A 24,481-nucleotide genomic window follows, 5' to 3' on the forward strand; every position below is an offset into this window, starting at 1 on the left:
AACTTTCAGCAGCCTCACCGCGTGCAGGATGCCAGCCCCATTGCTTCACCGAGGTTCTAGCCCAGACAGAGGCACAAGGCTGGCCAAATGGCAACCAGCAGGACTCCTCTCATGGCCTGCTTCAGGGGGCATCTCCCCCTGCCTTCAACCGGGAGGCAAGGACTGAAGCCTACAAAACACAGGCAGCACAGCGCTGCGGGGCTGCGGCCGCAGAGACCATCAGGAACAGCCAGGTGCCATAAGGGTGGTTCACCAGGATGAGGAAGGCACCCAGGTACAGCAACAGCCCTAGAGCTCAGGCAGCTAGCTGTTTTTTTTTTTTTTTTTTTTTTTTCTTCCTTTTCTTAGTGTAGAGACACTGTAAGCAAGAGGCTAGTTGGAATTATGGAGCAGACAAGGAATTTTCCCCAAATTTATTGGGTGTCATAGTTCTTGCCCTACCTCCAGCTCCTGAAGGCAAAGAGATGGGTCTAAGCGTCTAAGCCCTCAGAAGAGTACAGCAACATCCAAAGTTACTCAGAATGACCTTCCCCCATATAAATTTATATCTTTAAAAAAAAAAAAAAATAAGTGGAGACTGTATGTAGAGTAACTTTTTCTTTCCTCGTAAAAAATATTTGTCATCAGCAGTTTGCAGACAATCAGGAAGAGGAGGTCCAGCAAGTGGTCTTCAGGGTGTAGTGGTTGGGAGAGAGATGGAAGGTGGTGTTTGTCCATTTTTAGAGAACCCAGAACAGCCGAGCCAGAAAACTTTCAGTCTCTCTTTCTCCAATGAATTCACCGCATATTGTGCAAGATGTTCCTGAAGTTTTCCAGTTCTCTGACGCTTGTTGAAATCCTGCATGCAAGGAAAGCAAAAGGGAAACATTAGAGTAACACACACATCACACTTTATTTAAAATTCAAGGGAAAAGAAGTGCTATTGAGTAAAGCTTCAAACAGCTCCTGGGGAGAGAGACATCAGCTAAATCAGGTTCTGGTGATAACCTGGCCCTTCGCTAATTTCACAGATTTTTTAAAGCAAACACTGAAGAAACACAGTGGAACTGGATGTTACAGTGAGCACAGCAGTGATCAGACAAACCCATTAACTAGAGGTCAAGAAACAGACTAATATTATGAGCTGCGCAGGCAGGTCACAGTCTCCTTGTGATATAAGCTGGTTTCTGCTGAAGGCTCCTTTGAATCACCTACCTAGTTTTTCTTGCTGAATGCATTTTACCCCCAGAGCATCGGCAAGGATGCCAGCTTTGGCTCCGAGGATGTGGCCTGTGAGTACCTCTCCCACAAAGAGAGCTCTGCTCTTCCCAGCTGGGAAAAGCTACTGGTTTAGGAAGGTTTTGAATAACCCAAATCGCTTTTGAAGGAGCAAAAGATGGAGGTCTGCTTTAAAATGCTCTTTTAATCCAGGTAGGCGGGACATGAGGTGGAAGCCTGAAAAAGAGCTGCCTGGCCCCTGTCTTTTCACACAGCAGAGGGCTTCCAGGTTAGAGTTTCAGCTGGGCAGCAGAGGTGGGAAGGGAAGACAGAAAAAGGCTTTTTGCCTGCCAGCCCTCAGCTTCCTCTGAAAGCAGACCTTCAGAGGGTCCATAAGTCTCCACGCTGCTTCCAAAGGCTGTGTTGACACAGCAAGAGAAAGGCAGAAGGAAGCCCAGCTCCTCTGGCGTGAGGGGAATGCAGCAGCCACGCTCAGGAGGGGAGCACCACAACAATCCCAGGGAAGGGTGCTTTGGGCTGTTGCAGATTTGACGCACATTAAGGGTCTCCCTATTGCTGGCAATTCACACTGCAGAAGGTAACACCAGTAGGTCCGAAGTGAGACATAGCAGGTCCCCTGAGCTTCAGCATAGCAGCAACATCACTGGGAGAATCCTTTGTAAAAACCGTTTGCCAGAAACTCTGATCCATCACCACCATGAAGTGGTAACACATAACCAGAGTGTCTTGCTATTGCTGTTCCCTCCTCTAAAGGCCTCATTACCCCCCTCTTCTGCCAAAGCCTTTTCATCCAGCTTTCTGCAAGGGCTGGACTGATGGATTCCTGTTAAATGCAATCACCACAAACAGATCTGGGAATGAACTGGTGGAAGCAAGCAGCTTGAAGGAGAGCTCTAAAGCGAGCACAGAACAAGAACAGCAACCTTTGTCTGGGGAACATGTGCTCCAAGGATGGACTCACAGTTTCTTAAAAATCACCAAATACAAATGCTTCCTTGAATTATTTACAGAAACATAAAGAAGTTGTTTTAAATTATTTCAACTGTTGCATGCCATATTATCATCATTTGATATTTGCAAGCTTCTTTGTGAGATATGACCAGAATGGGAGTGAACACCAATATTGCCAGTAAGATCTGTTGAAACTTAAACAGGATGTAATACAGCAGTATGTAGAAGCAAGAGGTGAGGGAGGGAGAAGGAGAAAAAAAAAAAAAAAAAAAAAAAAGAAAAAAAAAAAGTCTCAAACTCACCTTCCAAAGGCATTGAATAAGGCAACGATTTCTTGTCTGGTCAGCTGGAACCCATAGGAAGAGCTGCTTTCAGGTATCTTTTCTATGAGTTTTTCAGAAAAGAGGATCTTCAGCGCTGTACCCAAGCCCTGCGTCTGTGCGCAACAAACAAGATCATTTAACAGCTGGGGAGACATCCAGGGCCTGACTCACAAGTTTAACTTCCCTCCATCTTTGCAAGGATCCCTGTTAACATCATCTTAACAGAGCAGGACCTGGACTTGACTTAACACAGCTCAGGGAAGGGAGCAGAACACAGCCAAGATGCTTTATTTATTTAGTATTCCTTGGGTAGCTCTGCTGTCACACAGATGCTTCCTGGCTAGGTTTGACCATGTGTAAACACCAGTGCCCATCTCCCCATCTCCATGAACTCCCAGATTTACAGCACCCTCTGCCTCACTTGCCAGAGGCTCTGCACCCCCTCCCCTCTCTCAGGGAGCAGCTTAATCCATTTTTCCACTGGAAAGGGACGCAGGCTTCCTCCTGCCTGAGCTAGGTACCAGCTCGAGCAGCCCTGATCTGTATCTAGGAGCTGACTGGTATCTGAGAACCACATCTAAGTGCCAGAGACCCATCAGATGAGGTGCATCCAGACATGTCTCCAGCTGCTGACAAAGCTTACCTGCAACTTCCCCCACAGGCGACATTTGAAACAGCCAACACAGTCCATTATCTTAGAAATATTCTTAAAGTGTAGCCTGAATTCCTCCTAGGGGAAGAGACATTCAAGTTGATCGTGGTTACACACTAATTAGGAGTTCTTCCATGTATTAATCCAAACCCAATAATGCATCAGTCCTGGACTTCAAGCTAAATTCAGCAGGACTGAGTGAGGGAGATGCCTCCTGAAGTGGGGTCAATTCACCACTTGCCTTAAGGCACACTCAACTGTCTGTCGTTACCCACACCTGCCCAAACCATGCAGAAAGCTTTGCTTTCTTTTTCCACTTTCACTTTTTTGCTTTCTTTTGTATCGGAAATACCTGACCCAGTACCTTGAGCGTACTGGGGTCCCTTTCAGATCTAGTATTATCCCAGACACACCAGAAAACATGCTTTAGATAGCAAGAGTCCCAAAGGGTAGGGTGGCAAATTACCTTTAGTTTAGCAGCTTCCCTTTTATTCCCCGCAAAGAATGAGTTTTCATTGAAATGCAGTGGGAAAGACCTGAAATAAAACGAAGAGTTTTAGCTCTCCACTGTTTGTTTGTATGGCTGAAGTCCAGCTCCGCAGAAGTACCTGGTCAGGTGTGCAAGTGAAACTGATAGGTGTTAGACACTGGGCATCTCTAGATGCATTTTAAGTGCAAGCTGCTTGTTTCTTACATCTCTTGAAGGCTCTCAGTTTTAGCTTGCATCTCACCCTGGAGACATTTTCAGCCATCACTCTATGGTTTATAAGCAATCGTAGTCTGTTTTCTAACAGATGTAAGCACTGAAGGCACAGGAGTGTGACAAGATCAGTTCAAGCATTGATCACATTAGGAGATACCCGTTTCCTTCTGGTTCCGCTATCTTTGATTCTTCTTAGTCCAAATTCTGTCCAATAGCCCAAACTTCTGTTACCAACATGTTTAGAATTTTTTCTCTAGTCAAAACCACAAAGCCAGGGCTGGTATTCCACAGATGAGTCAAACAAGTAGCCAGTTTCAGGGCTGACATCTAAGCCGTTATTAAATTCAATTCTGCTAAATCAAAGAGGCAGCCTAGACTATTAAATTGTGGGCCTAATTACTCTATTTTGTAATTTGAACACAGATACCAACGTAATCCCAGCAATACTAAGCTACTGCACACATCATGCTGTCCCACCACAAGAAAGAACCCAGAACCTGCCTTTCTAGGCGCTTTAAGCGAAAGGTTAAGCACACTGAGAGATGCCAGGGTTGAAAGAGCCATCCTCCCCAGGTACCGAATGTAATTACTTGGCCAGATGGAGAATTTCCAGCAGTAAGTTTTTCACTTCTGCATCATGACTTCTGTTCCCTGTGTACAGCTGGAAACCTGGGCGCTCAAAGAACGGCAGCACTTTAGATAGGGCCCGCAGCTCTATCAGGTAGAGAAAATACAGGTTCTTGAGTCTTCTGGGACCTTCCCCTCTGGTGATGACTTCATCAAATCTCTGCTGGAACTCTGTAACATTGGGGCCCCATTTCTTCTCTGACCACGTTTCTGAGAGAGCAAAAGAAACCCAAGACGTGAGGCAGGTGGGTATAGTTGTGGTTCAGCTCCTCCCACCGTCCCAAGCTGAACAGTGAAATGTAACTCTAATCAGGCAGAGCCAAGCTTTACAACAGTCCCAGCCCTTTCACCGACCACAAATTGTTCAAGAGTCGAGGGGCAACGCTTTTAACCAAACTCAAATTCCAAGGAATGCAGAACTCCTGCAGACCTTTGTCAGTTGGTTTAAAACATGACCCAGGCTTAGAGGCAAGAGCTAAAAATTGAGGCTGCCCATTTTAAACATAGTTTGAGTTGAAGAGTTGAGACTCAGTTGAAGAGTTTCTCAGCAGGCAAAGTGATTGTTTCTGACCAGCAGTTCTACGTAAGCTGGTGATAGCTCAACATTTGTCTGCAAGTGAGGAGTCCCTTCACTCCTACCCACAAAAGCCACTGGCTTAACTGCAGAACTTGGAAGAGGGTCTCTGCTTTGGTCTGAGCACCTGCAGAGGCAGACAGTGCAGGCCTCCTGATCCCACCGCACTGGGAAGCGGCGTGGGGGCCAGAGGTTGGGAGGCTTCCTACTGAACAGGGACATCTTCATAGAATTCCTTCCGTTATGGAAAGGCAAGAACAAAAGCAGCCAAGGACCAGAGGAGACTGGCCCCTATTTTCCGTTATCAAGCCCGCAGGTTTCACAAAGAATATTTCTGTTTGCTCATCCTATCATGTAGTATTTTATGACTATAGAAAGTAGGTAGTGGAAGATATAATACAGCAAGCTGACATACAAAAATAAAAAATTAAAAAAAGGGAGAAGATTTATCTTCTAATTCACCAGTGGATCACCAGCCCAGCAGGAAAGGACTCCTTCTCAACTCTGATCTGAGGTCGGCTCTCTACAAGAGAACCACGGCACCTGCAGATAGAAATCCCTGCATGGATCAAGCTGAGGCAAGGAACACCTTCTCAGCACAGAGATCACCTTCTGTAGCCTTCCATAACAGAAGCTATCCCTTTCTATGCACGCCAAAGACACTTACTTGGCTCTCTGTAGCCCACCTTATTTTCCTAATCCTCTCTGTAGTCCCAACTCACCTCTTGCCTTTAATTTTTCTCTTGTTATTCTATCCCCCAACTCTAGCAGTCTCACTCACATCATCAAGGAGAGGCCTATGTGGGCTGTAGAGACTTAAGTATAATTACTTAGGTAAATCTGCATTATTTATCCAAATTCCAACAGCTATCTCTAAATCTGTACTTAAGTTTTGTAAGCTTTAGCATAATAAAGGTGGTAGGCTTGGTCTGCAGATGCCACTCTAAACTACCATGGCTAAATCCTTCAGGAAGTCAGTGAGAATCTGCACCCCACGCTGCCAGAGTGGCATGCCACAGCCTCTGGCCACGTGAGACAGACGTTGCCCTCAATTTTCAGCCCCAGGGCTGAAATTTGGATTCTTCAGATAGCTACTTATGGACAAAGGCAAGCAAAGGAAATGGAAACAGCACATGGAAATGGATTGAGGGTCTTTGGAAAGCCCAGCCACGCATTTCCTTTCACGGTCTAGGTGAGATTACTGCTAAACTGACTGCCATAAAGACAGGCTAGGAAGGAACAGCCTTGATATGCAGTCAGAAACCCACTCCAAAATAACCTTGGAGGAAGAGCAGAAGGAATACGTGCTGGAAGTCTTGGTACAGAGCACAGTCCAGCCATTGTCAGACCTGAAGGCATGTGGTAACTGCATTTCTAATTCTGTTACACAACCTGTGTGCTGAGGGAGGGAAGGGAAGAGCGCAGAAGAAGGCTGAGCCCTGCTGGAACAGGCTCCAGCTAGCATTTAGCAGAGCCACAGAAGCGTCAATTTAGGACTGACACAGGAGAGCTAAGGCAGGAAGTAGCATTTACCTTGTAAAAGGTACCTGGCACTCAAATGGATGTTGATACTTGCATGGAGACCAGAAATGAGTTTGTAGAAAGCTCGTTTCTCTACACAGACACCTGAAAAGAAATGGGCATTTTAAGATACTAAAAGCATACGCTGAATTTTCTCCTCCTGGCTGTCAGACAGAAATCTAATCCCACTTGAGTGTGGCTAGTAACTCCCACCCGCTCCCTGGCCATTCTGGGTTCCTCCAAGGAAGAGAAACCAAGTTTGGAAGAAGGCTTACCTTTCAGCCACTTGTAAAACATATGCCCTGGAAACAAAAGGAAAACAAACACATCAGTTCGAGAGTACCGCCCAAGCCTGATGCCCTGAAACCACCTCTGATGCCAGCCTCCAGAAGGCCTCTGCCCACTCCAGTTTGCAGGAGGGGGGAAAGGAACATCAGAAGAGCGTGACCATAGTTTTCCTCCCCACCCTTCTGCCTGATTCTTCTATAACACAGCGTGGCAGTAGCTAAACATAGCACATGGTCTTTCCCACCCATCTCGGTGAGGGCTGACAGAAGCGCGGGGGAAACAAGGATCACTGATTGCATTTCTCTTCTGGCCAGGGTGGGGAAAGGGGTATTTTTATAAACCAAACAACCCACACAGTGCAACCAAGTGTGTGCAATCACACAAGATGGTGTTTCACACTACCCCTGCTACATGCTTGAAAGGAATCTGGAGAACATAAAATGACTTGAAGATAATTTGGAGACAAAATGACATGGCATATACACAAGCCCAGTGCTGCAGAGGGTGAGAAGCTCCATGGCATAGCCCTTCCCAGAAATGAGCCCTGCAGGGCCTAAGGGAGCTGGGCATCCAGCTCCTACCAGCTGTCAGAGGCTGTTGGGACTATGAGTCTTTTCAAAGCTCCAACCTGAGTGCTGCTTTCTCAGCGATAACAAGCACTAAAAAAGAAAACCACAATGCAAGTCCTGTTCCTGAAGTTCAGTGACTACCTTCAAACAGGACTTGTACTCTCAAAAAACTGCTGGGCTTCCACACAAGGATGGGCTGGCCTCAGGGACAGGGAGCTCAAAGGGCTCTCCCCACAGGGTCCTGAACACAGCAGAACTTTCAGACAACTTCCGATTTGTCCATATAATGATTTTGCTAACCAGGTGCATTATCTAACAGTACAGCTCATGACAGCATGATAAAGACACCACTTTGTTTCAGTTATCAGTAAAAACAGAGTGCCACTCACCTCCATCATCTGATGAAAAAAAGCACAAGTGGTGGAGGGAGAGAAAAGAGGAGACAAAAGTTACACATGACCAAAATTAAACTCCAAAGCGCAAGCATTAAGATTGCTCTGTTAATCTGCTCTGACAAGAGAATGAGCCTCTCCAGGGAGGTTTAGAAGTGTTCTGAATACATCATCTCAAACTGTAGCAGCGAACATATCAGATGAGCAATGCTACTGAATAACCTGACCAACACAGGAAAGATCAATATTTGCAACAGAAGTAAAACCACCACACAGCTGAAGCAAAGACCAGAAAACAAGGGACATAAATATCTACCTCTGCCAGAGATCTCCTGTATGATCTCCGACAAGATACTCAAAGACCCAATCCCTGCTTCCTGCGGTTTATTAGTCACTTGCAACAACTCTGGCAGGTATCAGGTCAGATCCTTCAATTTCATGTCCTCCTGCTTCCTCATCTGCAAAACAGCAGTCCTTCCCCCTCCCCTCAATGTACCTGTGCAATGGCATTCAGCTCTTGCCCTAAACAATCGAGGTGGTCAAGGGAAGCACTGATATTTTAAAGGACATTGTACATTTCCTTCAGTGCTGCTGCTGAAATGCCACTCCTTTGCACAAGGGTCAAGGGAGGGGGGAAAGCACCTACACAGTTTTGGGGAAAAAAGATCACCCCAGAGGGTACTGCTGGAGCAGTGTTCAGGCCAAACAGATGGGGAGTGAGGCTGATGATGTTCTAGATGCTGGGCAGGATGGGGCACCAGGAGACGTGGGGGCTCTTAGCAGCCTTGGGCAAGAAGCTCTTACGCTTCCAAAACCCTTCCCTGCTTTCATGTACACCATCTAGCCTTAGCCTCTGGGACAGAGTTGCTCTTACGGGATGGTTTCCAGAGAGGATCCCAGCTGGTTTCTCATTTCAGACCATCACAGTCAGGTTGGCACTGCCAAGTACAGAAACCAGGCACCCAGGAGGAACTCAGGGCTCAGTCCTGCTCCCAGTCCCTCCAAAGCTCGCATTTCTTCTAGGAGCGGAGAATCAGACTTTCTTTCTCTGATGGATGCTAGAAAGCCACCCTTCCAGGTGCCCTTGCATTAGCCATAAAATTCTACACTTGATCAAGAGCTATAATGTACTACTTATTCAGTAGAAGTAGCTCAGAGAGCATTTACTGTTCCTGAACCTAGGATCAGTACACTACTAAATGACTTAGTGAGATAAATAAATGACTCACCTCTACCAGGTGCCAAAGGTCTTTTTACATTCTGAGGCCTAAAAGGAAATAAAACAATAATTTAAATAACATATGTAAATAAGTTACTGTCTCCTTGCTGTGCAAAACCAGTGCCACACAAGTAGTTACTTCTCTGCAATGAAATAGCCTAAGGAGATCTAAGAACGCCTTCTGTGCTTTGGCTTTGCTCAGACAGGAAAAGGATAGAGCAAAACGTGGCTTTCTCTGGTTTTAGGAGGGGGTTCTTTTTCTTTCTTTAGAAAAAAACAGCTAGGAAAACTCAAGTGTCTACGGAGGTGCTAGTGGACATCATTCCGTGGCCTTGGTGCAACGTGATACATTAGTACAAACGGGGAGGAAATCCCTAGAGAGACCACAGCAGGCAGGACTACAGACCAATGCTCACCGCTGCACCAGCCCCAGAAGTACCCACAGCATGCAGCCAGGGAAGAGAGCTCACCTCACCCATGCAACGGCCAGGGAGGACGGCACTGTGTGTCCAGGACAGCATCACACAAGATATGTGCAGCCTCTGCTGTCTCACCACACTGCAGGGCTTGCATCAGTGAGCCATGGTACAAAGAACAGCCAAGCGGGCTCACGGGGCAGCCACACGGCTTGTCCCCTCCTCTGACAGCCCACACTGCAGGAGTGTTGCAGCAAAAGCAGGACAATGGGGATTAGTGGATCAGCTAAAGCTCACGCAGCCCCTCTACAAAAAAAATCAGGGCCTGCAGGCTTGTGGAACCTGTCTCCCAAAACACCTACTTGAAGCAGTTTTCTTCATAAATACTGTTCCAAATTTTCCAGGCATCCGGTCCTTTGTAGCCAGTATAGCGTTCAGGATTCAGGAGTAAATCCACATACTCTGCATCAGGAGAATAGATGTCTGTGAAGCAGAGCACTGGGTCAGTGACAAAAGAAATGCTGAAGGAAAATGACATCTTCCAAGGCTGACCCAGCCACCCCTTTGCATACTGAACAGTCTTGCCAGCAGAGACCAGTTCATCCCTCTCCAGAGAGGCAGGTGCGTAATATTTGCTACACATCAACCCACTGTGGCAGAGCAAAGCTCTCCAGCCTTCAGAGCTATTGGAGTGCAATGCCACTGATGGCAAAGCAAACTCTGAGCATGCTCCACCCAAGCTGCTAACTTGCTGAACACAGCAAGACCCTGACGAGCAACAAAGCTGTCAGAAACATTTGCATCATATTATTTTCAGATTACTGAGAGCAGGGCAGAAAAAAAAGAGACGAAATGCTATATATGCTCCAGGTTTGCTGAAATATTACACATTGGCCTGAAAGTTCTGCAGAGGTGCTTAAAAATCCCATTACAAGACTTGTCAGATCTAACAGGTCTCCATACCATCAGCTTCGCAGAAGCTGTCTGAAGAGTCATCGTGCAGTGTCCACTGGAGCACAGCTTGCTGGGTTTCCTCACTGCAAAGAAAGTGGAAAGAGACTATCAGAAAGAGCGCTGATGGCTAGGTTTCCTTCAAGAGAAGTAAGGATTGTGGAAAAAGAAGTCAAACCTCAAAGAGCCATCAACAGCTCCAAGTCTCTTGGCTTCCTCACATTCTTCAAGGTTATTGGCTCCTTCAGAATACTGGGTTGAAAAGCAAAGGGGTGGGGAGAGAGGAGCATTAAAAAACAGTTTTTCTGCTGTTATAATTCTGCCTTTAATGCACTAACCAGGTTAAGCATCAGAAACACTTTTATGATTCATCCCACCCTGTATTTCCACAGGATGTCTGCAGATATCCAGAGGCTCATGCAATTGCAGTAGCTGTTGCTGGGACACACAGCGGCCTCTGGTACTGCCGTAGTAGCGTTTTGTGCCTGACAATACCTGCTCTTGGAGAAGTCTGCTGAACTGCTCTGTGTTAGTGGAGGGGAATACCTGACTTCAGGACAGCCACCTCAAAGGCTCTATAGCATGCCAAACACTTGAAGAGGGTAAAAATTTAGCCACAAAGTACATCCTGACACAAATCCTGCCCATCTGATCAAGGCAGCTTTTATCAGCTGCAGTGACACAAAGCCAGTCCTATAGGCTGCACCATTTTGCACACACAGACACACCTACCTTGTAACTTCCAGACCTGATGCCATCAGGGACTTCGTCCTGAAAGACAAAATTGAGCATGTGCTACATGTAGGGCTGATGAGGCTTTCAGCCTAATCTTTGAGAAAGATTAGGAAGGTTACCACAGTTTCTAGAAGTTAGAAGGTAATCAAAGCACTCAGCTCAGCTTACAACGGATCCCACATTCTGGCTCCTCCACAGACTAAGGTTAAGCAATAGTCTTGGCATTTTATTTTGATTTTTCGCAAGACTCCTCAAAAGGTCAGCAGCCTTCCACAGATGCTACGTCAGGTTATATTTTGCTTACCCAAGCACCAGGTTGAGGAAGCCAACATAAACTTCAGAGGAGCTGGAGTTGCCTCTGACCAGCTGATGTCTGACATCCTGTCTCCTGGTGATGTTGGCATTCCTGGCCAGAGCCCAGGCACCTCCTCAGATATTGCATCGACCACCCCTTTTACACGTCATCCAAAAACCTCCCTTTTAACATTCTATCACATAATGTCAGGCCTGCCAGCCCCACACAACCTGAGCAGTATGCACAAGAATCAGGCCCTAAATTCTCCTCAACTTCCATTTCCTCCATCAGTAGGAAGGCAATAAAACCACTTTGGCACTGCAGGAGCAAATACTATGATGCCAAATAGCACAGGAAGTGAAAAAATAAGCAATGAATAAGAGTAATTTTTGTCACTTTCGGAGTGAAACGGACCCAAATGAAAATACCTAAAACCAGCAGTGACAGTCAGTTCTTAAAATAAGAACAATGTCTAGCTAAAACTAACATAACTGTAATATTACTCTGTCACACTGGTCATAATCATTAGCAAACCCATCCTTTTTAAGGAAAAAAAGAAGTATTTAAACAAAATGTAGGATTATTAAGAAAAAAAAAATCATCATTCCATTTTGGGTCCATAATAGGTGCTTTCTGAAGACTAGGGAAGCAAAGAACACTCATTTGAGGGGTAGGGTAGCTGCTGAGAAGACAGATGAACTTAACGTACGTATCCGAATTTATGTGACAGGTGATGCTCGCACACACACCTGTACCAGATTCCTTCAGGGTGTCACGTCAACTTAGACAGGTTCTTTTCAGCCAACAGCTACCCTGTACCAGGTTACCACAGAGCTGCCAGGTGACGGGGGCAGACATCTGCTTCACTGCACCATACTTTCAATCAGACAGAAATATAAACCAGTGAGTTAGAAACACACATGCAAGTAGGGTGAGGAGGCCTCTTCCGTTGAGAGCACTCACGGCACTGCCGGCATGGCATACCCCTGCGTGCCATTAGCACAAAAACTGCTCGAGAGAGAAGTGAGAGGGTAAGACAGGCTGTTTGTTGCTGGCTGACAACCCACAAAGCCAGGCTGGGTGGCACTTTCTCCACCTCTATCAACCCAGTAACCAAGTTCTGATTCACTTTCTCATTCCCTTCTTTTCAGGCTGACACCTGAAGTCAAGATAGTTTCTTTTAGCTCAGATAACAAAACTTTTTTGTCCAGGATACAGGGACAAGAGCATTTGCTTTTGTACCGGGAAACAGAGGACTCAAAGAGCCATTTCACATCGAGAGAGAGAGAGGGCTGGAGAGGGCCTTGTCATATTCGTCAGCCAAAGCCGCAAATTACAGTGTAGCTCATGCGTCAACAGGGCAAATATCCTGGCAATTAACACAAGAGGCACTTCTTGTAACAACAGTGGATTTACCCAAAAAAACATCTCACTAACATCAAAAATAAAAGAGGGATCAGACACGTTTTTGGCCATTCACAGAGGGTCAGCTATTAAAAGCCTAGCCTTTCTTTAAACTTTCATAATTTAGCATTTTGGCCTTTCTCATGGATACCAGTATTACTGCACCTATGAAAGCTCCATCACAGCTACAGTTCTGCTATAGCTACAATAATGCTAGGAGTACGTCATTTGCTGGCTTCTTCCTCTTGGTCTGCAAAAGCCAAATACAGAAGAGCTGTAACAGAATAGGTTTGGTACTTACAGATGGGCAGGGCTTTACGGCACAGTCTCGTATTCCACAGTGACTGTTCTCATTCCAAAAAGGACAAGGTTTCTTTAGGTTTACCTACAAGTAACATATTAGCCTGTTACACATTTCCTCCATGCAACTAAGCCAATCTTCCACACCCCAGTTTACTGACACACATCTTCAGCGCCTTAGCACAAGGTTTCAGACAACAGACCTTAGTGCAAGGTCAAGTGCAGTCAGAGTGGAAACAGATGGTGTTATTTATCTTAGAGTTGATCATACTCATTCACTTGTCTCATATGAGATGTGGGCACCCAGACAGCCTGGCCAGGACTGCTTGTGGTAACACAGAAGACAGGACACAAGCCACCAATTCTTAATCACATCCCAAGACTCCCGTTGAGCAATGACAAACTGGGTTTTGGCCAGGTGGGTTGTACCCTTCAGGAGCCAACAGCTACTATGGGGCAATCTTTGGCCTTGGAATACTGCTCACTTCATTCTCCATGAATCTTCGGTGGAAGTTTGCTCCCCATTGATTTTGTTTCCTTGTTTGGGGCAGCTTAGGACTACAGCCTGCCTCTCTGTTAGAGGAACAGAAGGATGTGCTGAAGCCTGGCTGCCACCCCCCTGCAGCCAGGGTGCAGGCCTTCTGCTGTCAAGTCACCTGTGTTCTGGACTTGTTAGTGTGCAAGACTTCTGGGCTTGACAGGAACAATTAATTCCTTTGTGTTTACTAGATTGATTGCTATTGCTCATGCCCTTGTTATCAGTGCAGGTGATTCTTTTAATCCTTGCTTTGCTGTTTCTTCCGGTGCTTTCACACATGGACATCTCCATTCATGCTCCATTCAGACCAACCTTAGTATTTGCATTACAAATCCCAACACTGGGAGGGGAAAGGACATTAACTTCTTTGACAAATCCTACTCTTTCTTTTCTGTGAGCTGGCATCAAGTATTGTTCTTCCAAAACAATTAACAGTTAACAAGATGTTGTTGGTTTGATAAAGAGGGGGAGCAGGGAAAAAGCAGTGATTTTACCTATGCACCTGTTCTGGTTTGCAGTGCAGTGAAGTTGGGAACTTTTAGAACTGTTCTTACAGAAGAGTAAATACTCTTATTTATTTATTTTTGTCTGTGGAAACAATCAGGCAACAATCACTGTTAAGTATCTGTATGCAACAGGTAAAATACTGCTCCACGACCCAAGCACACTCAGACAAGTCCCACATGTAGTCATATACATGCAGTCTCACCGAATGGGAGCAGAATCCATCCAGTGATGAAGGTCTGGCAGTAACAACCCTCCATTCACCTGCAGGTCTGGTGACTAAACCAGGTTTTCCACATCAATGGGGACACACTATGAATACCCTCATTATGCAATGCAGCTCTCTGGTCATCAACAGTTTTGAGCCACAGCTCAACAAAAGAAGTTACTTCATTTTTCTACTGCTTAAGAGGGAAAAATGCATTAAAAAAAAAGTATCTTTAAAACTGTATGCATCTTATAAGCATGTTGTACCACATCAAGATTCTCCTGATAATAGAAGAGTCCCACTTACTAACTGCATTCTTAACAGATCAGGATTAAAATGCAGGTAACTAACTTTAAAGAGATCAGCAATAATTTCAAGGGAGATTAAAAAAAAAAAAAAAAAAAGCAGCACACAAAAGAAATACAATTCTTGCATGAGAAAATTACCTTATAGTATCTAAAATAGTCACTTTCCAGAAGTTCATTCAGTCTAGGAAAAAGCTTGTAGTTGTTGAAGGCATCAATGGTTTCCACATCACAGGTGCAGTCATCTAAATGACCAGTAACCTGTTGGATTAAAAAAAAAAAACCAAAACACACTGAACACTAACAACTTCACCAGTACTTTTTAACACTGCAGACAATGAAAAAAACCCCAAAAAACCCAATTTTCTTTCCTTTTACCAGTCAGTCAACTAGGTAAGTGTAACCTGAATTAAACAACATCAAACCAGACTGCTAATTTGTCAGAGAACTTTTGATGCACCCTTTAGGATGGGTCCTCTACTTGTTGCTTGGGGACAGGCAGTTTTGTTTGGGAACACTTTAACACACATTGATATATTAGAATTCACTGATGTCAGAGTAATAGGCATCAGATGGACTCTTCCATCTCTAAAAAGCAGATATGACAGGCACATTCAACTAGACTGTCACACACATACACAAAAGTCACACAGCCCTCGTCCACATACCAGACACAGTTGTAGAGATCACAGATGTTTCCAGGGCCACCTCCAGCAAGAAAAGAAGCTGGATATGGGCTGCTGTAACAGCTGTGAGCCACCTATACGCCCAGCTCAGGTTCCTGTTTGAGACTAGCCTCAGGATGTCAGGGCTGCAGGATGGCATACAGGTGAAAGCTGGCATTTGCATAAGGGACCAGTTCGGCAACAACAATGCCACCAAAGATTACAGCACTCAAAGAAAGTCCTTGTAGTTAATCAACTTCGCTGAAGCCATTTTTTTGATACAATCAGAATCACAACTGCAACAGTCTCTCTCCTTGCCTCAGAGCCATTTAGCAATTTGTTCTAAATCTGATGTAGAAAGCCAATGCTTCTTGCATCATCCTGAACAACTCAACAAACTGTGCAAACCCTGGAGAAAAAAGTTTTTTATTAAAAAAAAAAAGTAGTACAACTGCAGCCATGGCTTTCTGACACATAGATTACTGTCTGGATGACAGAGTTGCCAACACAGAAGTAGTTTTGCATGTCTGATGAGTGCTCAGGGACATTATAGAATCATAGAATTGTTTAGGTTGGAAGAGACCCTTAAGATCATCAGGTCCAACTGTTAACCCAGCACTGCCAAGCCCACCACTAAACCCTGTCCCCAAGCGCCATGTCTACACAGCTTTTGAATATTTCCAGGGATGGTGACTCCACCACTTCCCTGGGCAGCCTGCGCCAGTGATTGACAACCCTTTTGGTGAAGACTACTTTTCCCCAATATCCAGTCTAAACCTCCCCATGTGCAAGTTGAGGTCATTTCTTCTTGTTCTATCACTTGTTACCTGGGAGAAGAGACTGCCCCCCACCTTCACTACAACCTCCTTTCAGGAAGCTGTAGAGCACAATAAGTTAAGCCAGTTTTTTACCCAGGGAACAGTACACCTGTCCAAGCCATGAGCAGCCAGTTTCTCCAGAACGCTGTGGGAAATGGTGCTAAAGGCTTTACTAAAATCCAGGTAGACAATATCCACAGCCTTTCCCTCACCCACTAAGAGGGTCACCCTGCCATAGAAGGAGATCAGGGCAGTCAAGCAGGATGGGTCTTTCACAAACTCATGCTGATGGCACCTGATCACCTGGCTGTCCTGTACATCCCACGTGATGGCACTCAGGATGGTCAGCTCCATAACCTTCCTCAGCACTGAGGTCTGGCTGACAGGCCTGTAGTTCCCTGGATCCTCCTTCTGCCCCTCCTGTAGATGGGCATCACATTGGCTAACCTCCAGTCAACTGGGAGCTCCCTGGTTAGGCAGGAACTGTTGATAAATGATGGAGACCAGCTTGGTGAACACTCCCACCAGCTTCCTCAGTACCTTGGGGTGGATCTCATCCCATCACCCCGACAAAAATCAAGTCTTAATACTCATTCACTCTCAACACCACACCAAGGATTTTTTCTGGATGTTGATATAGCAACACATGGCAAGCTGTCATTCCCTGGTATAAATTCAGGGGTTTAAGATGAGAGAGTTGTTCTAAGTTGATATTGCTGATTTATAAAGCAAAGAATGGGATGTTTGCCACAGCTTGTGATAAGAAAGCCTCTTACCACTTCTGTCCCAGAAAGCCTACAAAGCCCTGGTAGCAGACAGCACAGAAGCGATGTCCTCCCCACTACACTGTTCTAGGGGGTTACGTGCAATCTCTGCCTTCTCTCTGTGCACAGGAAAGCTGGAAGCAGGGACAAGCAGAATAAGCCTGGAAAGACCGGCACAGGCAGATCCTGTGAAGCGTAACAGAGCACACTGCTGAGTGGCAACTCCCCAGGGGAGGCCAGGAACAAACAAGCAGGTAGGGGATGTACAAGACCTAAGAAGGTGCTGAATTGTATTTAAGGGGCTCCCCCTTTTCCTACTTTTAAAGCACTCAACCAGCCTAAGGGTTGCTGAACGCTGTGGGACAGCAAACAGAAGCAGGCATCACCCTCCTTGCAGAAAAAGCAGCAGATGACCAAAGCCACAGGCATCTCTGCAATCAGACCCAGGAAAGCAAGTAAAATCCTGCAAGCCTCAAGAAAAAGCTTCGCTGAATCCAAAGCAGAGGTGCTACTCCAGCCTTCACAATTAGAGCAAAATATATTGTGTACAGAGAGAAAAACAGCACCACGTGAGAAACATGAGCCACCTGCCTTGACGCATTTCCGGAGAGCCCTCAGATAATTCAACAAGAGCTACACATCGACTTACATAAAGCATTATAATTACTACTGTGGAAATGAAGCTCCCTACCCTCCTTCTTGCAAGGAGGGCAGAAATGGAGCACTTGCCCTCAGAGCACATAGTCTGAAATGGGGAGGGGGTGGTGGTGGGGAAATAGCCTGGATTAAGCACAGAGCACCTTAAAGGCAAGGGCAAGTTTCTTCCTGCCACCCTGGACAGAGGTGAAAGGAATCCTGGCGCTAGCCCCCAGACTACTCTACAGCCCAAATCAGCACTTTGGAAACAGCTTTTTTTCAAAAGGGCTTTGATATTTTGGGCTTAGCCACACTGATTTGAGAGGGAGTGAAGGGAAATCAATCAGAGCATGCCAGAATGCCCTGCTCCACTTGAGCAAATCATTCTTGTTAAGGCACCATGATTTGGAGGCTCACTTCTATTTCTAGTGTTCACATTGAAGCCCACCGCATCACCCTCACACATGTACTGCATTCTGTCATGCATATTGCATGGCAATGAAGGTTAACAGCACAGTAATTAAGCTTTCCACTAGCCTGAATCACCCCTGTAAAAAAACCAGCAACAATTTGCTAATCCAGTTACCCAATTTAAAGCTGTTTCAAAATTAGGAAGGGGGAAAAAAACCCAAACAGATCACAACAACAAAAAAAAAAAAACAACCCACTAACCACATTTTTTATTTCCTGGAAACTTGCCATCATTTGAGGCAGGCAGCTTTTAGACCCATTCTATAAGTGGCCTACAAAAAGATCTGTGAATAATCTTCAGCTGCTCTCTGTATCCACACTAGACAAACATGTCACACCAAGGCAATGACACCCCTGTAAGAGGTAACACTGGAGCACCCAGTAAGCCCTCAACTGAAACAGGACGCACCATTTGCACCAGGCCTGTCTTTGCTATATCTAGCGACCAATTCAAGCCAGAACCAACCTGACAAAACATCATCCTGAAAATAACCCAGAGTGAAGCACTGCAGATGCTCCCACAGCTCTCAGGAGTAGATGGGGGTCATACTTTGGAGATCTCCTAACATCCACTGCTCAGTTTAGAAAAGCACTGGTAGGAAGATTAGCCACAATGCCACCAAGAACATGCCTACGAGGGCAGCACAGAGGGGAAATGCTGGGGAAAACATGAGCTCTGCTCAAATCAGAGAGAAAACTCCTTCTTCCTCTAAGGATTTCAGTCAGACTGTGCAGAAACAGGCAATTTCCCTAGCCTGCACACAGCTAATCAGGCATCACTGGCCTGCTTACCTTCTTGCTCTGCCTCCTAAGCCACCAGGCTGCTGAGAAAAAAGCTCAGCCAGGCATGGTCATACCGCCTGTATGTGCCCAACCTACCGGAGTTCACAGCTGAAGGGGTACAGAAGACAGCATCAAGAGCCAAGTCTCCTCAGAGACCAAGATGAAAGCCCCAGTGATGCTACCACCAAACAGCACTGACCCGCTTTAAGACATAGGGCAGCAGGCAGTATCAGACCACTCAGCAGGGCATGGTCTTCATCCCAATTTCCCTCTTGCTCTGTGACAGCCTGCTACCCCAGAACCAGTTTCTTTCAGCCCTGTATGCAGCCAGACTCACTTTTTTGTATTTCAATTCCTGCTGTCAGAGCAGTTGAGCCACAGCATGTGTCAAACATGCCCTGCAATGGGTGGTGCCTTAAAACACTTTCCCTCCACCTCCCTAAAGTATTTATCTACATCCTCAGCCTGTAATAATTAGAACAGTTTAAGATTAAACAGAAATTGATGCAGCCCCAAACATGTGCCATGTGCTTGCTGGCATCTGTGAATCACCGAGCTGAGCAGCAGCAGCAATGGGTTTCACTCCACCCAGCATGAGACTGACAGGCAGGGCTGGGTTTGCCCAGCAGATAGAGATGCAACGGAGCTGCTGGTGGGACAGGAATGACACAAGTGACACTGGCTGCTGAGTAAGCACTGAGGAAGGCATTTGGCTGGCCCTCTACAACAGCCGCTCTCAATCCCTTAACACTGACACACTGACGTACCCACCTTATATGCATAACACAAGTTGAAACACCACCACACGTGGACTGTGTAATCCTTGGGACTGGCCTTTGTTTCATCTTCCTTTACTACCCTCCCAGGCTCCCGTAGTCTGCTCTTCCCTGCACTGCTGGTCTGTCTCTCCCCAACTCTTTCTGCTTTCCTCAGTGTCACTGAAATGTCCCCTGGGCAGTGGATTTAGGGCTTTCTTCTCTTGCTACATGTTCCATCCCAGACCCATACACCACCATCTACTGCGCGGCTGGGCAAGAAAGGCAGCAAACTTTTCTGCATTTCCCACTTGCAGCTAAAATAGGGCACAGGGAAGGGAATAAATGACGGCTGAGGCTGGAGGGAACCTCTAGAAGTGATCTTGTCCAATCCCCCTGCTCAAGCAGGGCCACCTAGAGCTGGCTGCCCAGGATCATGTTTAGATGGTTTCTGAATAACCTCAAGGAGGGAAACTCCACAACCTCCCTGTGTGATCTCTGCCAGTGCTTGGTCACCCTCACAGTAAACTAGTATTATCTGATGTTCAGATGGACCCTCCTGTGTTTCAGTTTGTGCCCGTTGTCCTTTGTCCTGTCACTAGGCATCAGGCTTTTTTCAGAACCTGGCTCCTTTTTTGCCCCCTCCTTTAGGTATTTACACACATTCATAAGATCCCCCTGAGCCATCTTTCTTCTAGGCTAAACAGTCCCTGCTCTCTCAGCCTTTCCTCATAGGAGAGATGTTCCAGTCCCTTCATCACCCTTGTGTCCCTTCACGTGACTGGCTCCAGCATATCTATGTCTCTCTTGTACCAAGGAGCCCAGAACTGGACGCAGCACCTCAGGTGCAGCCTCACCACTGCCACATAGAGCAGAAGGATCCCCTCTCTTGTGGTAATGTGGGACCTTGCACCCTTCTGTATTTCTTTGGTAGTTCCAACTCAAGCTCAAGGTGAAATGCTACAGTGGCCAAGGAGTTGCTTTTAGCCTGTACCAACTTCACTGGCAGCTGCCTGCTTTTCTAGACAAGCCACACCAGTCCCAGGCTGATGACAAGCAGATGCTTTCCCTACTAGCCCAGAAGAAACTTCCTTGCAGTCGCCCCACACAAGTGACTTGTGGCTCTGCTTGTAGCACTTGCTCCAGCTAGTTCTCCCTTCCATCCTTGCCAGCACACTTTAAGCAAGGAGCTGGCAGCCAGGAGAGGACAGTCACGCGCAGCACCTGACCTGAAGCAGTATATGCCAGCCCAGGTGCTTTCTCCCCCATCCTTCACCCAGAAAACAAGGACTGTGGCTGCTGGAGCTCACCAAGAAGCAAATCTTGTGTGAGAGCCTCAGGATGGGGTTAAACCACAGAGGGGAAGTGCTGTCAGATGGCACGTCCAAGCATCTGCTAGCAAAGAAGGATCTGCAGCTGCTCTGCACTTCAAAAGTACCTTTTGAGCCACCCCAGAGAGATCAGGAACTGTGCTAGGTATGAATTCCTGCCCTGGAGGCTGTTGGGTGAACATCAATTTAACAAGAACGCAAGAGTGGCTTGAAAGTGTGTTCAGGTAACAACAAGGTACCTCTCAGTGCCCAGACTCACCCCTAATGATGGCATACTGGCCACAGAAACACCCCCGAAGGAAACCAGCCCTCTGCCAGGCCGGAAACTTCATCAAAATCCCAGTCTGCCAAACACCTGCAGCACATCCTTAATGCAACTACATCAGTCTGTAAACAACAAATGAGCAATAATTAATAGGAACACATAGAACTGATTCATGGCTGACTAAAGCATTAATACAAACAGGAATATCTGGGTGGGGGATGAGCTGTCTGTAAAGTTCGAGGGAACTCCGATATCGAAATGTTATTCAGCACTAATGAGACAGATTGGAAAGCAGAAAGAGTATGTGAAACTTCAGCATTTTTAGTAACAGATGGATGTTTCTAATGAAAGTTTCAGGACTGGTTAGCAACCTCTCCAAGCAATTGAGGAGCTAAAATAACAGTAAAAAAAAGCAGGTGAGGCATTGCTCTTAACAGTACAAAGAGATAAGACTGCAACACCCATTCCAGAATTACGGCTCACTTAAGTCAGCATTTGAAATATTGCTAGAGCAAGCAGTCTCAAAAGCAGCCCTTGTCAGCTGTCCCAGTGCAGGCTGATACACAAGTCAAAGCTCTTCCATTCACCCTACAACAAGGTTTCTTAATCTGACAAGCTCATAAGACAGCAAGAGATGGTTCACAGGAGGAACCCAAAAGCTATACCCAGGCCTTCAAGTATGTAAGGGGAGGTAAAACATATCATTTAAGGCTTGCCCTATATATTTTATTTGGTGGTAAATAAAAACCACTAGACCAGTTCTGCACAAGATGATCAGATTATTTTTCTTTTTACAAAAAGATGAGGCAGCCCTCATTACCTGAGGTGGTTTTTATAAGGTTAAGTGGTTAGTAAGGCTGAGAAATGCCACCCTACATAACACACTTTCCCAAAGGCAATAAAGTCTGGAAAAAAAAATCTTGAACCTGAACACTTATATTGAAAACTAAACCAAAGCATATGCTACTCCATAAACAAGAAGTGCATTGCAACAAACAGTGTAAAAAGTACGCCAGTTCCTCCTACCCAAGGAAAAAAGCCTGCGAGCCACTACTATACCAACTCATTTAGTGGTTTGGGCTTCTTACCCCATACCACACTCTTGACTCAGATTTCAATCCTTAGGAGACAAACTTCAACTACAGAGGAAGCGTACGTGCAAAACCCCTATAGAGATACAGAACTGACACACGTTGTGCAATTCTTTACCAGCATACCTTGTATTTACCATTTCCACACAATACTGAAGTGTCAAGACTCATCCAGAGCATAAAGTCAACGCCAAGCACAGAACTGCATTTGTTTTCTTTCTCCACTCTCAATTTCTCACTCACATTTAAGCACTATAATGTTAATACAGCAAGAATAGGCTTTACAGTAGCTTCCTTTTAAGAAGTTCACTATGTGCATTGTATCATCACTGCTCCTTGATCTCAGATATTCAAAGTTAAGTCAAAAGGAATCTGCATAGTGACTGTTCCCCCAAAATCCAGCTCCTTGGTCTCACCTCTTGGTTGACTGTACCAAGTTCCCTTCATCACTGTACATCAACAGAAAGTGCACCAAGTGCACCAGGCCAGACAGTATCATGCCTGGCACAAGGGGAATTAATCCTGGAAGAGCTTTAACAAGCAGGGCAGCCCAGCTCACCCCTGGGCATGGTAGGGTAGGGTAACAGGCACCTGCTGCAATCACACTCTCCTGGAGAGCAGTTGGGAGGAACAGCAAAGGCAGACCTGCAGGAGGAGGGATGTGGTAGCTCCCAGGCATTGGAGCAACACACATCCCTGACACAGCTGACAAGAGGTACCTGGGTGGTTTGGGAAGACCTGCATCCCCAGCTGAAACACTCACCTTTCCTGCTAGGGGCAGGGAGAGAATACAGTTAAGAAGGCAAGGAAGAGGGCACGGGGCTGCTCAGTCGGCAGAAGTCACCCCCTGAGTCCCTTTGCTCTAGACACCTCCCAGCAGGTTTCCCGATGCTCGGAGAGGAGCCGAGGCGCTGAGGCACCTGCGCCCAGCGGTGCCCACGGAAGGGCCGCCCGCCCCGAGGGCAGGAGCCCCAGCCCCACGCAGAGCGCCGCCGCCTGCCCCGTTCCCCAGCAGAGCCCACCTGGCAGAAGCAGCGTCGCTCCGCCGCTCCAGGCGGCCCGCAAGGCACCACCGGCAGTAGCAGAGCAGCGAGCCCCAGCACCCGCAGCACCCCTCTGCCCGCCGCCATCTCGCCACGCCAGCACCGCCGCTGCCGGCTGAAGAAGCCGCGCACCGCACCGCACCGCCCCTCGCCGGGGGCGCGGCCGCCGCCGGCTACGCGCAGCGCCGCACGCAGCAGGGCCCGGCCCGGCCCGGCCCGCGGGGCTGCCGGCAGCGGAAGGGCGTCCGGGCCCTCACCGGGCAGCGGGGAGGCGGCCCGGGAAGGCTGCCCAACTTCTCGCCCGCGGTGACTCACTTGTGTCGGGACAGGGTGGCCCTGCCGGGAGGCGGGCGAAAGCCAGCCCGCGGTCAGAGCCCGCGCCCGCAAAGGTGCTGCTGACCCGAGGCCCTCGGCAGCGGCCGGGCACTGCGGTGTGGGCGCTGTCCCGGGTCTGCCTGCCGTGCCAGCGCAGCAATCGGCCCGGCGTCCCGGGGGGGAGACCTGTGGCCCAGGTCCACCTGCTCCGGGCAGTGCCTGGGAACTCCCCGGCCCGCGCGGGGCCAGGGGCGGCAGCTGGCCCCGCGGTGGGGCGGGGCCCGTGAGGGCACGCTGCCGGTCTCCGAGAGCGGGCGAGCAGCGCAGCGCCAGAGGGAACAGCCCTCGGCCTGCCGCGGCCCATCGTGCCCCGCTTTCTCACAGGCCCACGGGCCTTTTGTACTGGCCCTGGCTGTGCAAGGGACACGTCCAGCTTCTGCACCTGCAGGCAGCCGCTGCTCCTTAAGCCGTAAACTACTAACAGCCAGCACTGAAAACAAATCCTCGCGGATTCCACTAATAGCGTTTTTAACCAGGCCGTAACCTAGTGACCCGGCTTTTCTGTTGATGGTCTCAAAACTCCCATTCGGCCAAGGCCCGGGGCAGCGGCTGCGAGAGGGAACCCTCACACGGCAGCCGAGGAGAGGAGCCGCGGGGGGCTGCTGAGGAGGCTCGGCCTGTCTGTCACCCGCGCCAGACACCGCGGGCCACGCGTGTGCGCACGGGCGCACGTATACACACCCGCACATAAGCACAGGCCCACACCGTGTGCGCGGAGGCCGGTCCCTACCCACAGCCCGGCTGCGTGTTGGCGCCTGCTGCAATGCGCATGCGCGTCGCTGGGCGCGCAC

At 47.5% G+C, this 24,481-nt stretch overlaps 1 protein-coding gene across 1 annotated transcript; it reads right to left on the reverse strand.

The window, feature by feature from the left end:
* Window positions 1-568: 568 nt before the first annotated feature.
* Window positions 569-23,597, reverse strand: ERO1A (endoplasmic reticulum oxidoreductase 1 alpha). Its single transcript, XM_080394408.1, has 15 exons — window positions 23,295-23,597; window positions 14,835-14,954; window positions 13,140-13,223; window positions 11,137-11,175; window positions 10,583-10,656; window positions 10,417-10,490; window positions 9,816-9,936; window positions 9,048-9,085; window positions 6,845-6,871; window positions 6,582-6,674; window positions 4,438-4,684; window positions 3,611-3,680; window positions 3,136-3,222; window positions 2,472-2,605; window positions 569-838 (listed from the first exon to the last, which is right to left on the reverse strand). The coding sequence occupies exons 1-15, from the start codon at window positions 23,400-23,402 to the stop codon at window positions 778-780; spliced, it is 1,377 nt and encodes a 458-aa protein (XP_080250534.1). The 5' UTR covers window positions 23,403-23,597; the 3' UTR covers window positions 569-777.
* Window positions 23,598-24,481: the final 884 nt, after the last annotated feature.

The sequence above is a fragment of the Falco punctatus genome, assembly GCF_963210335.1.
Source record: "Falco punctatus genome assembly, chromosome: 7".
Classification (NCBI taxonomy): domain Eukaryota; kingdom Metazoa; phylum Chordata; class Aves; order Falconiformes; family Falconidae; genus Falco; species Falco punctatus.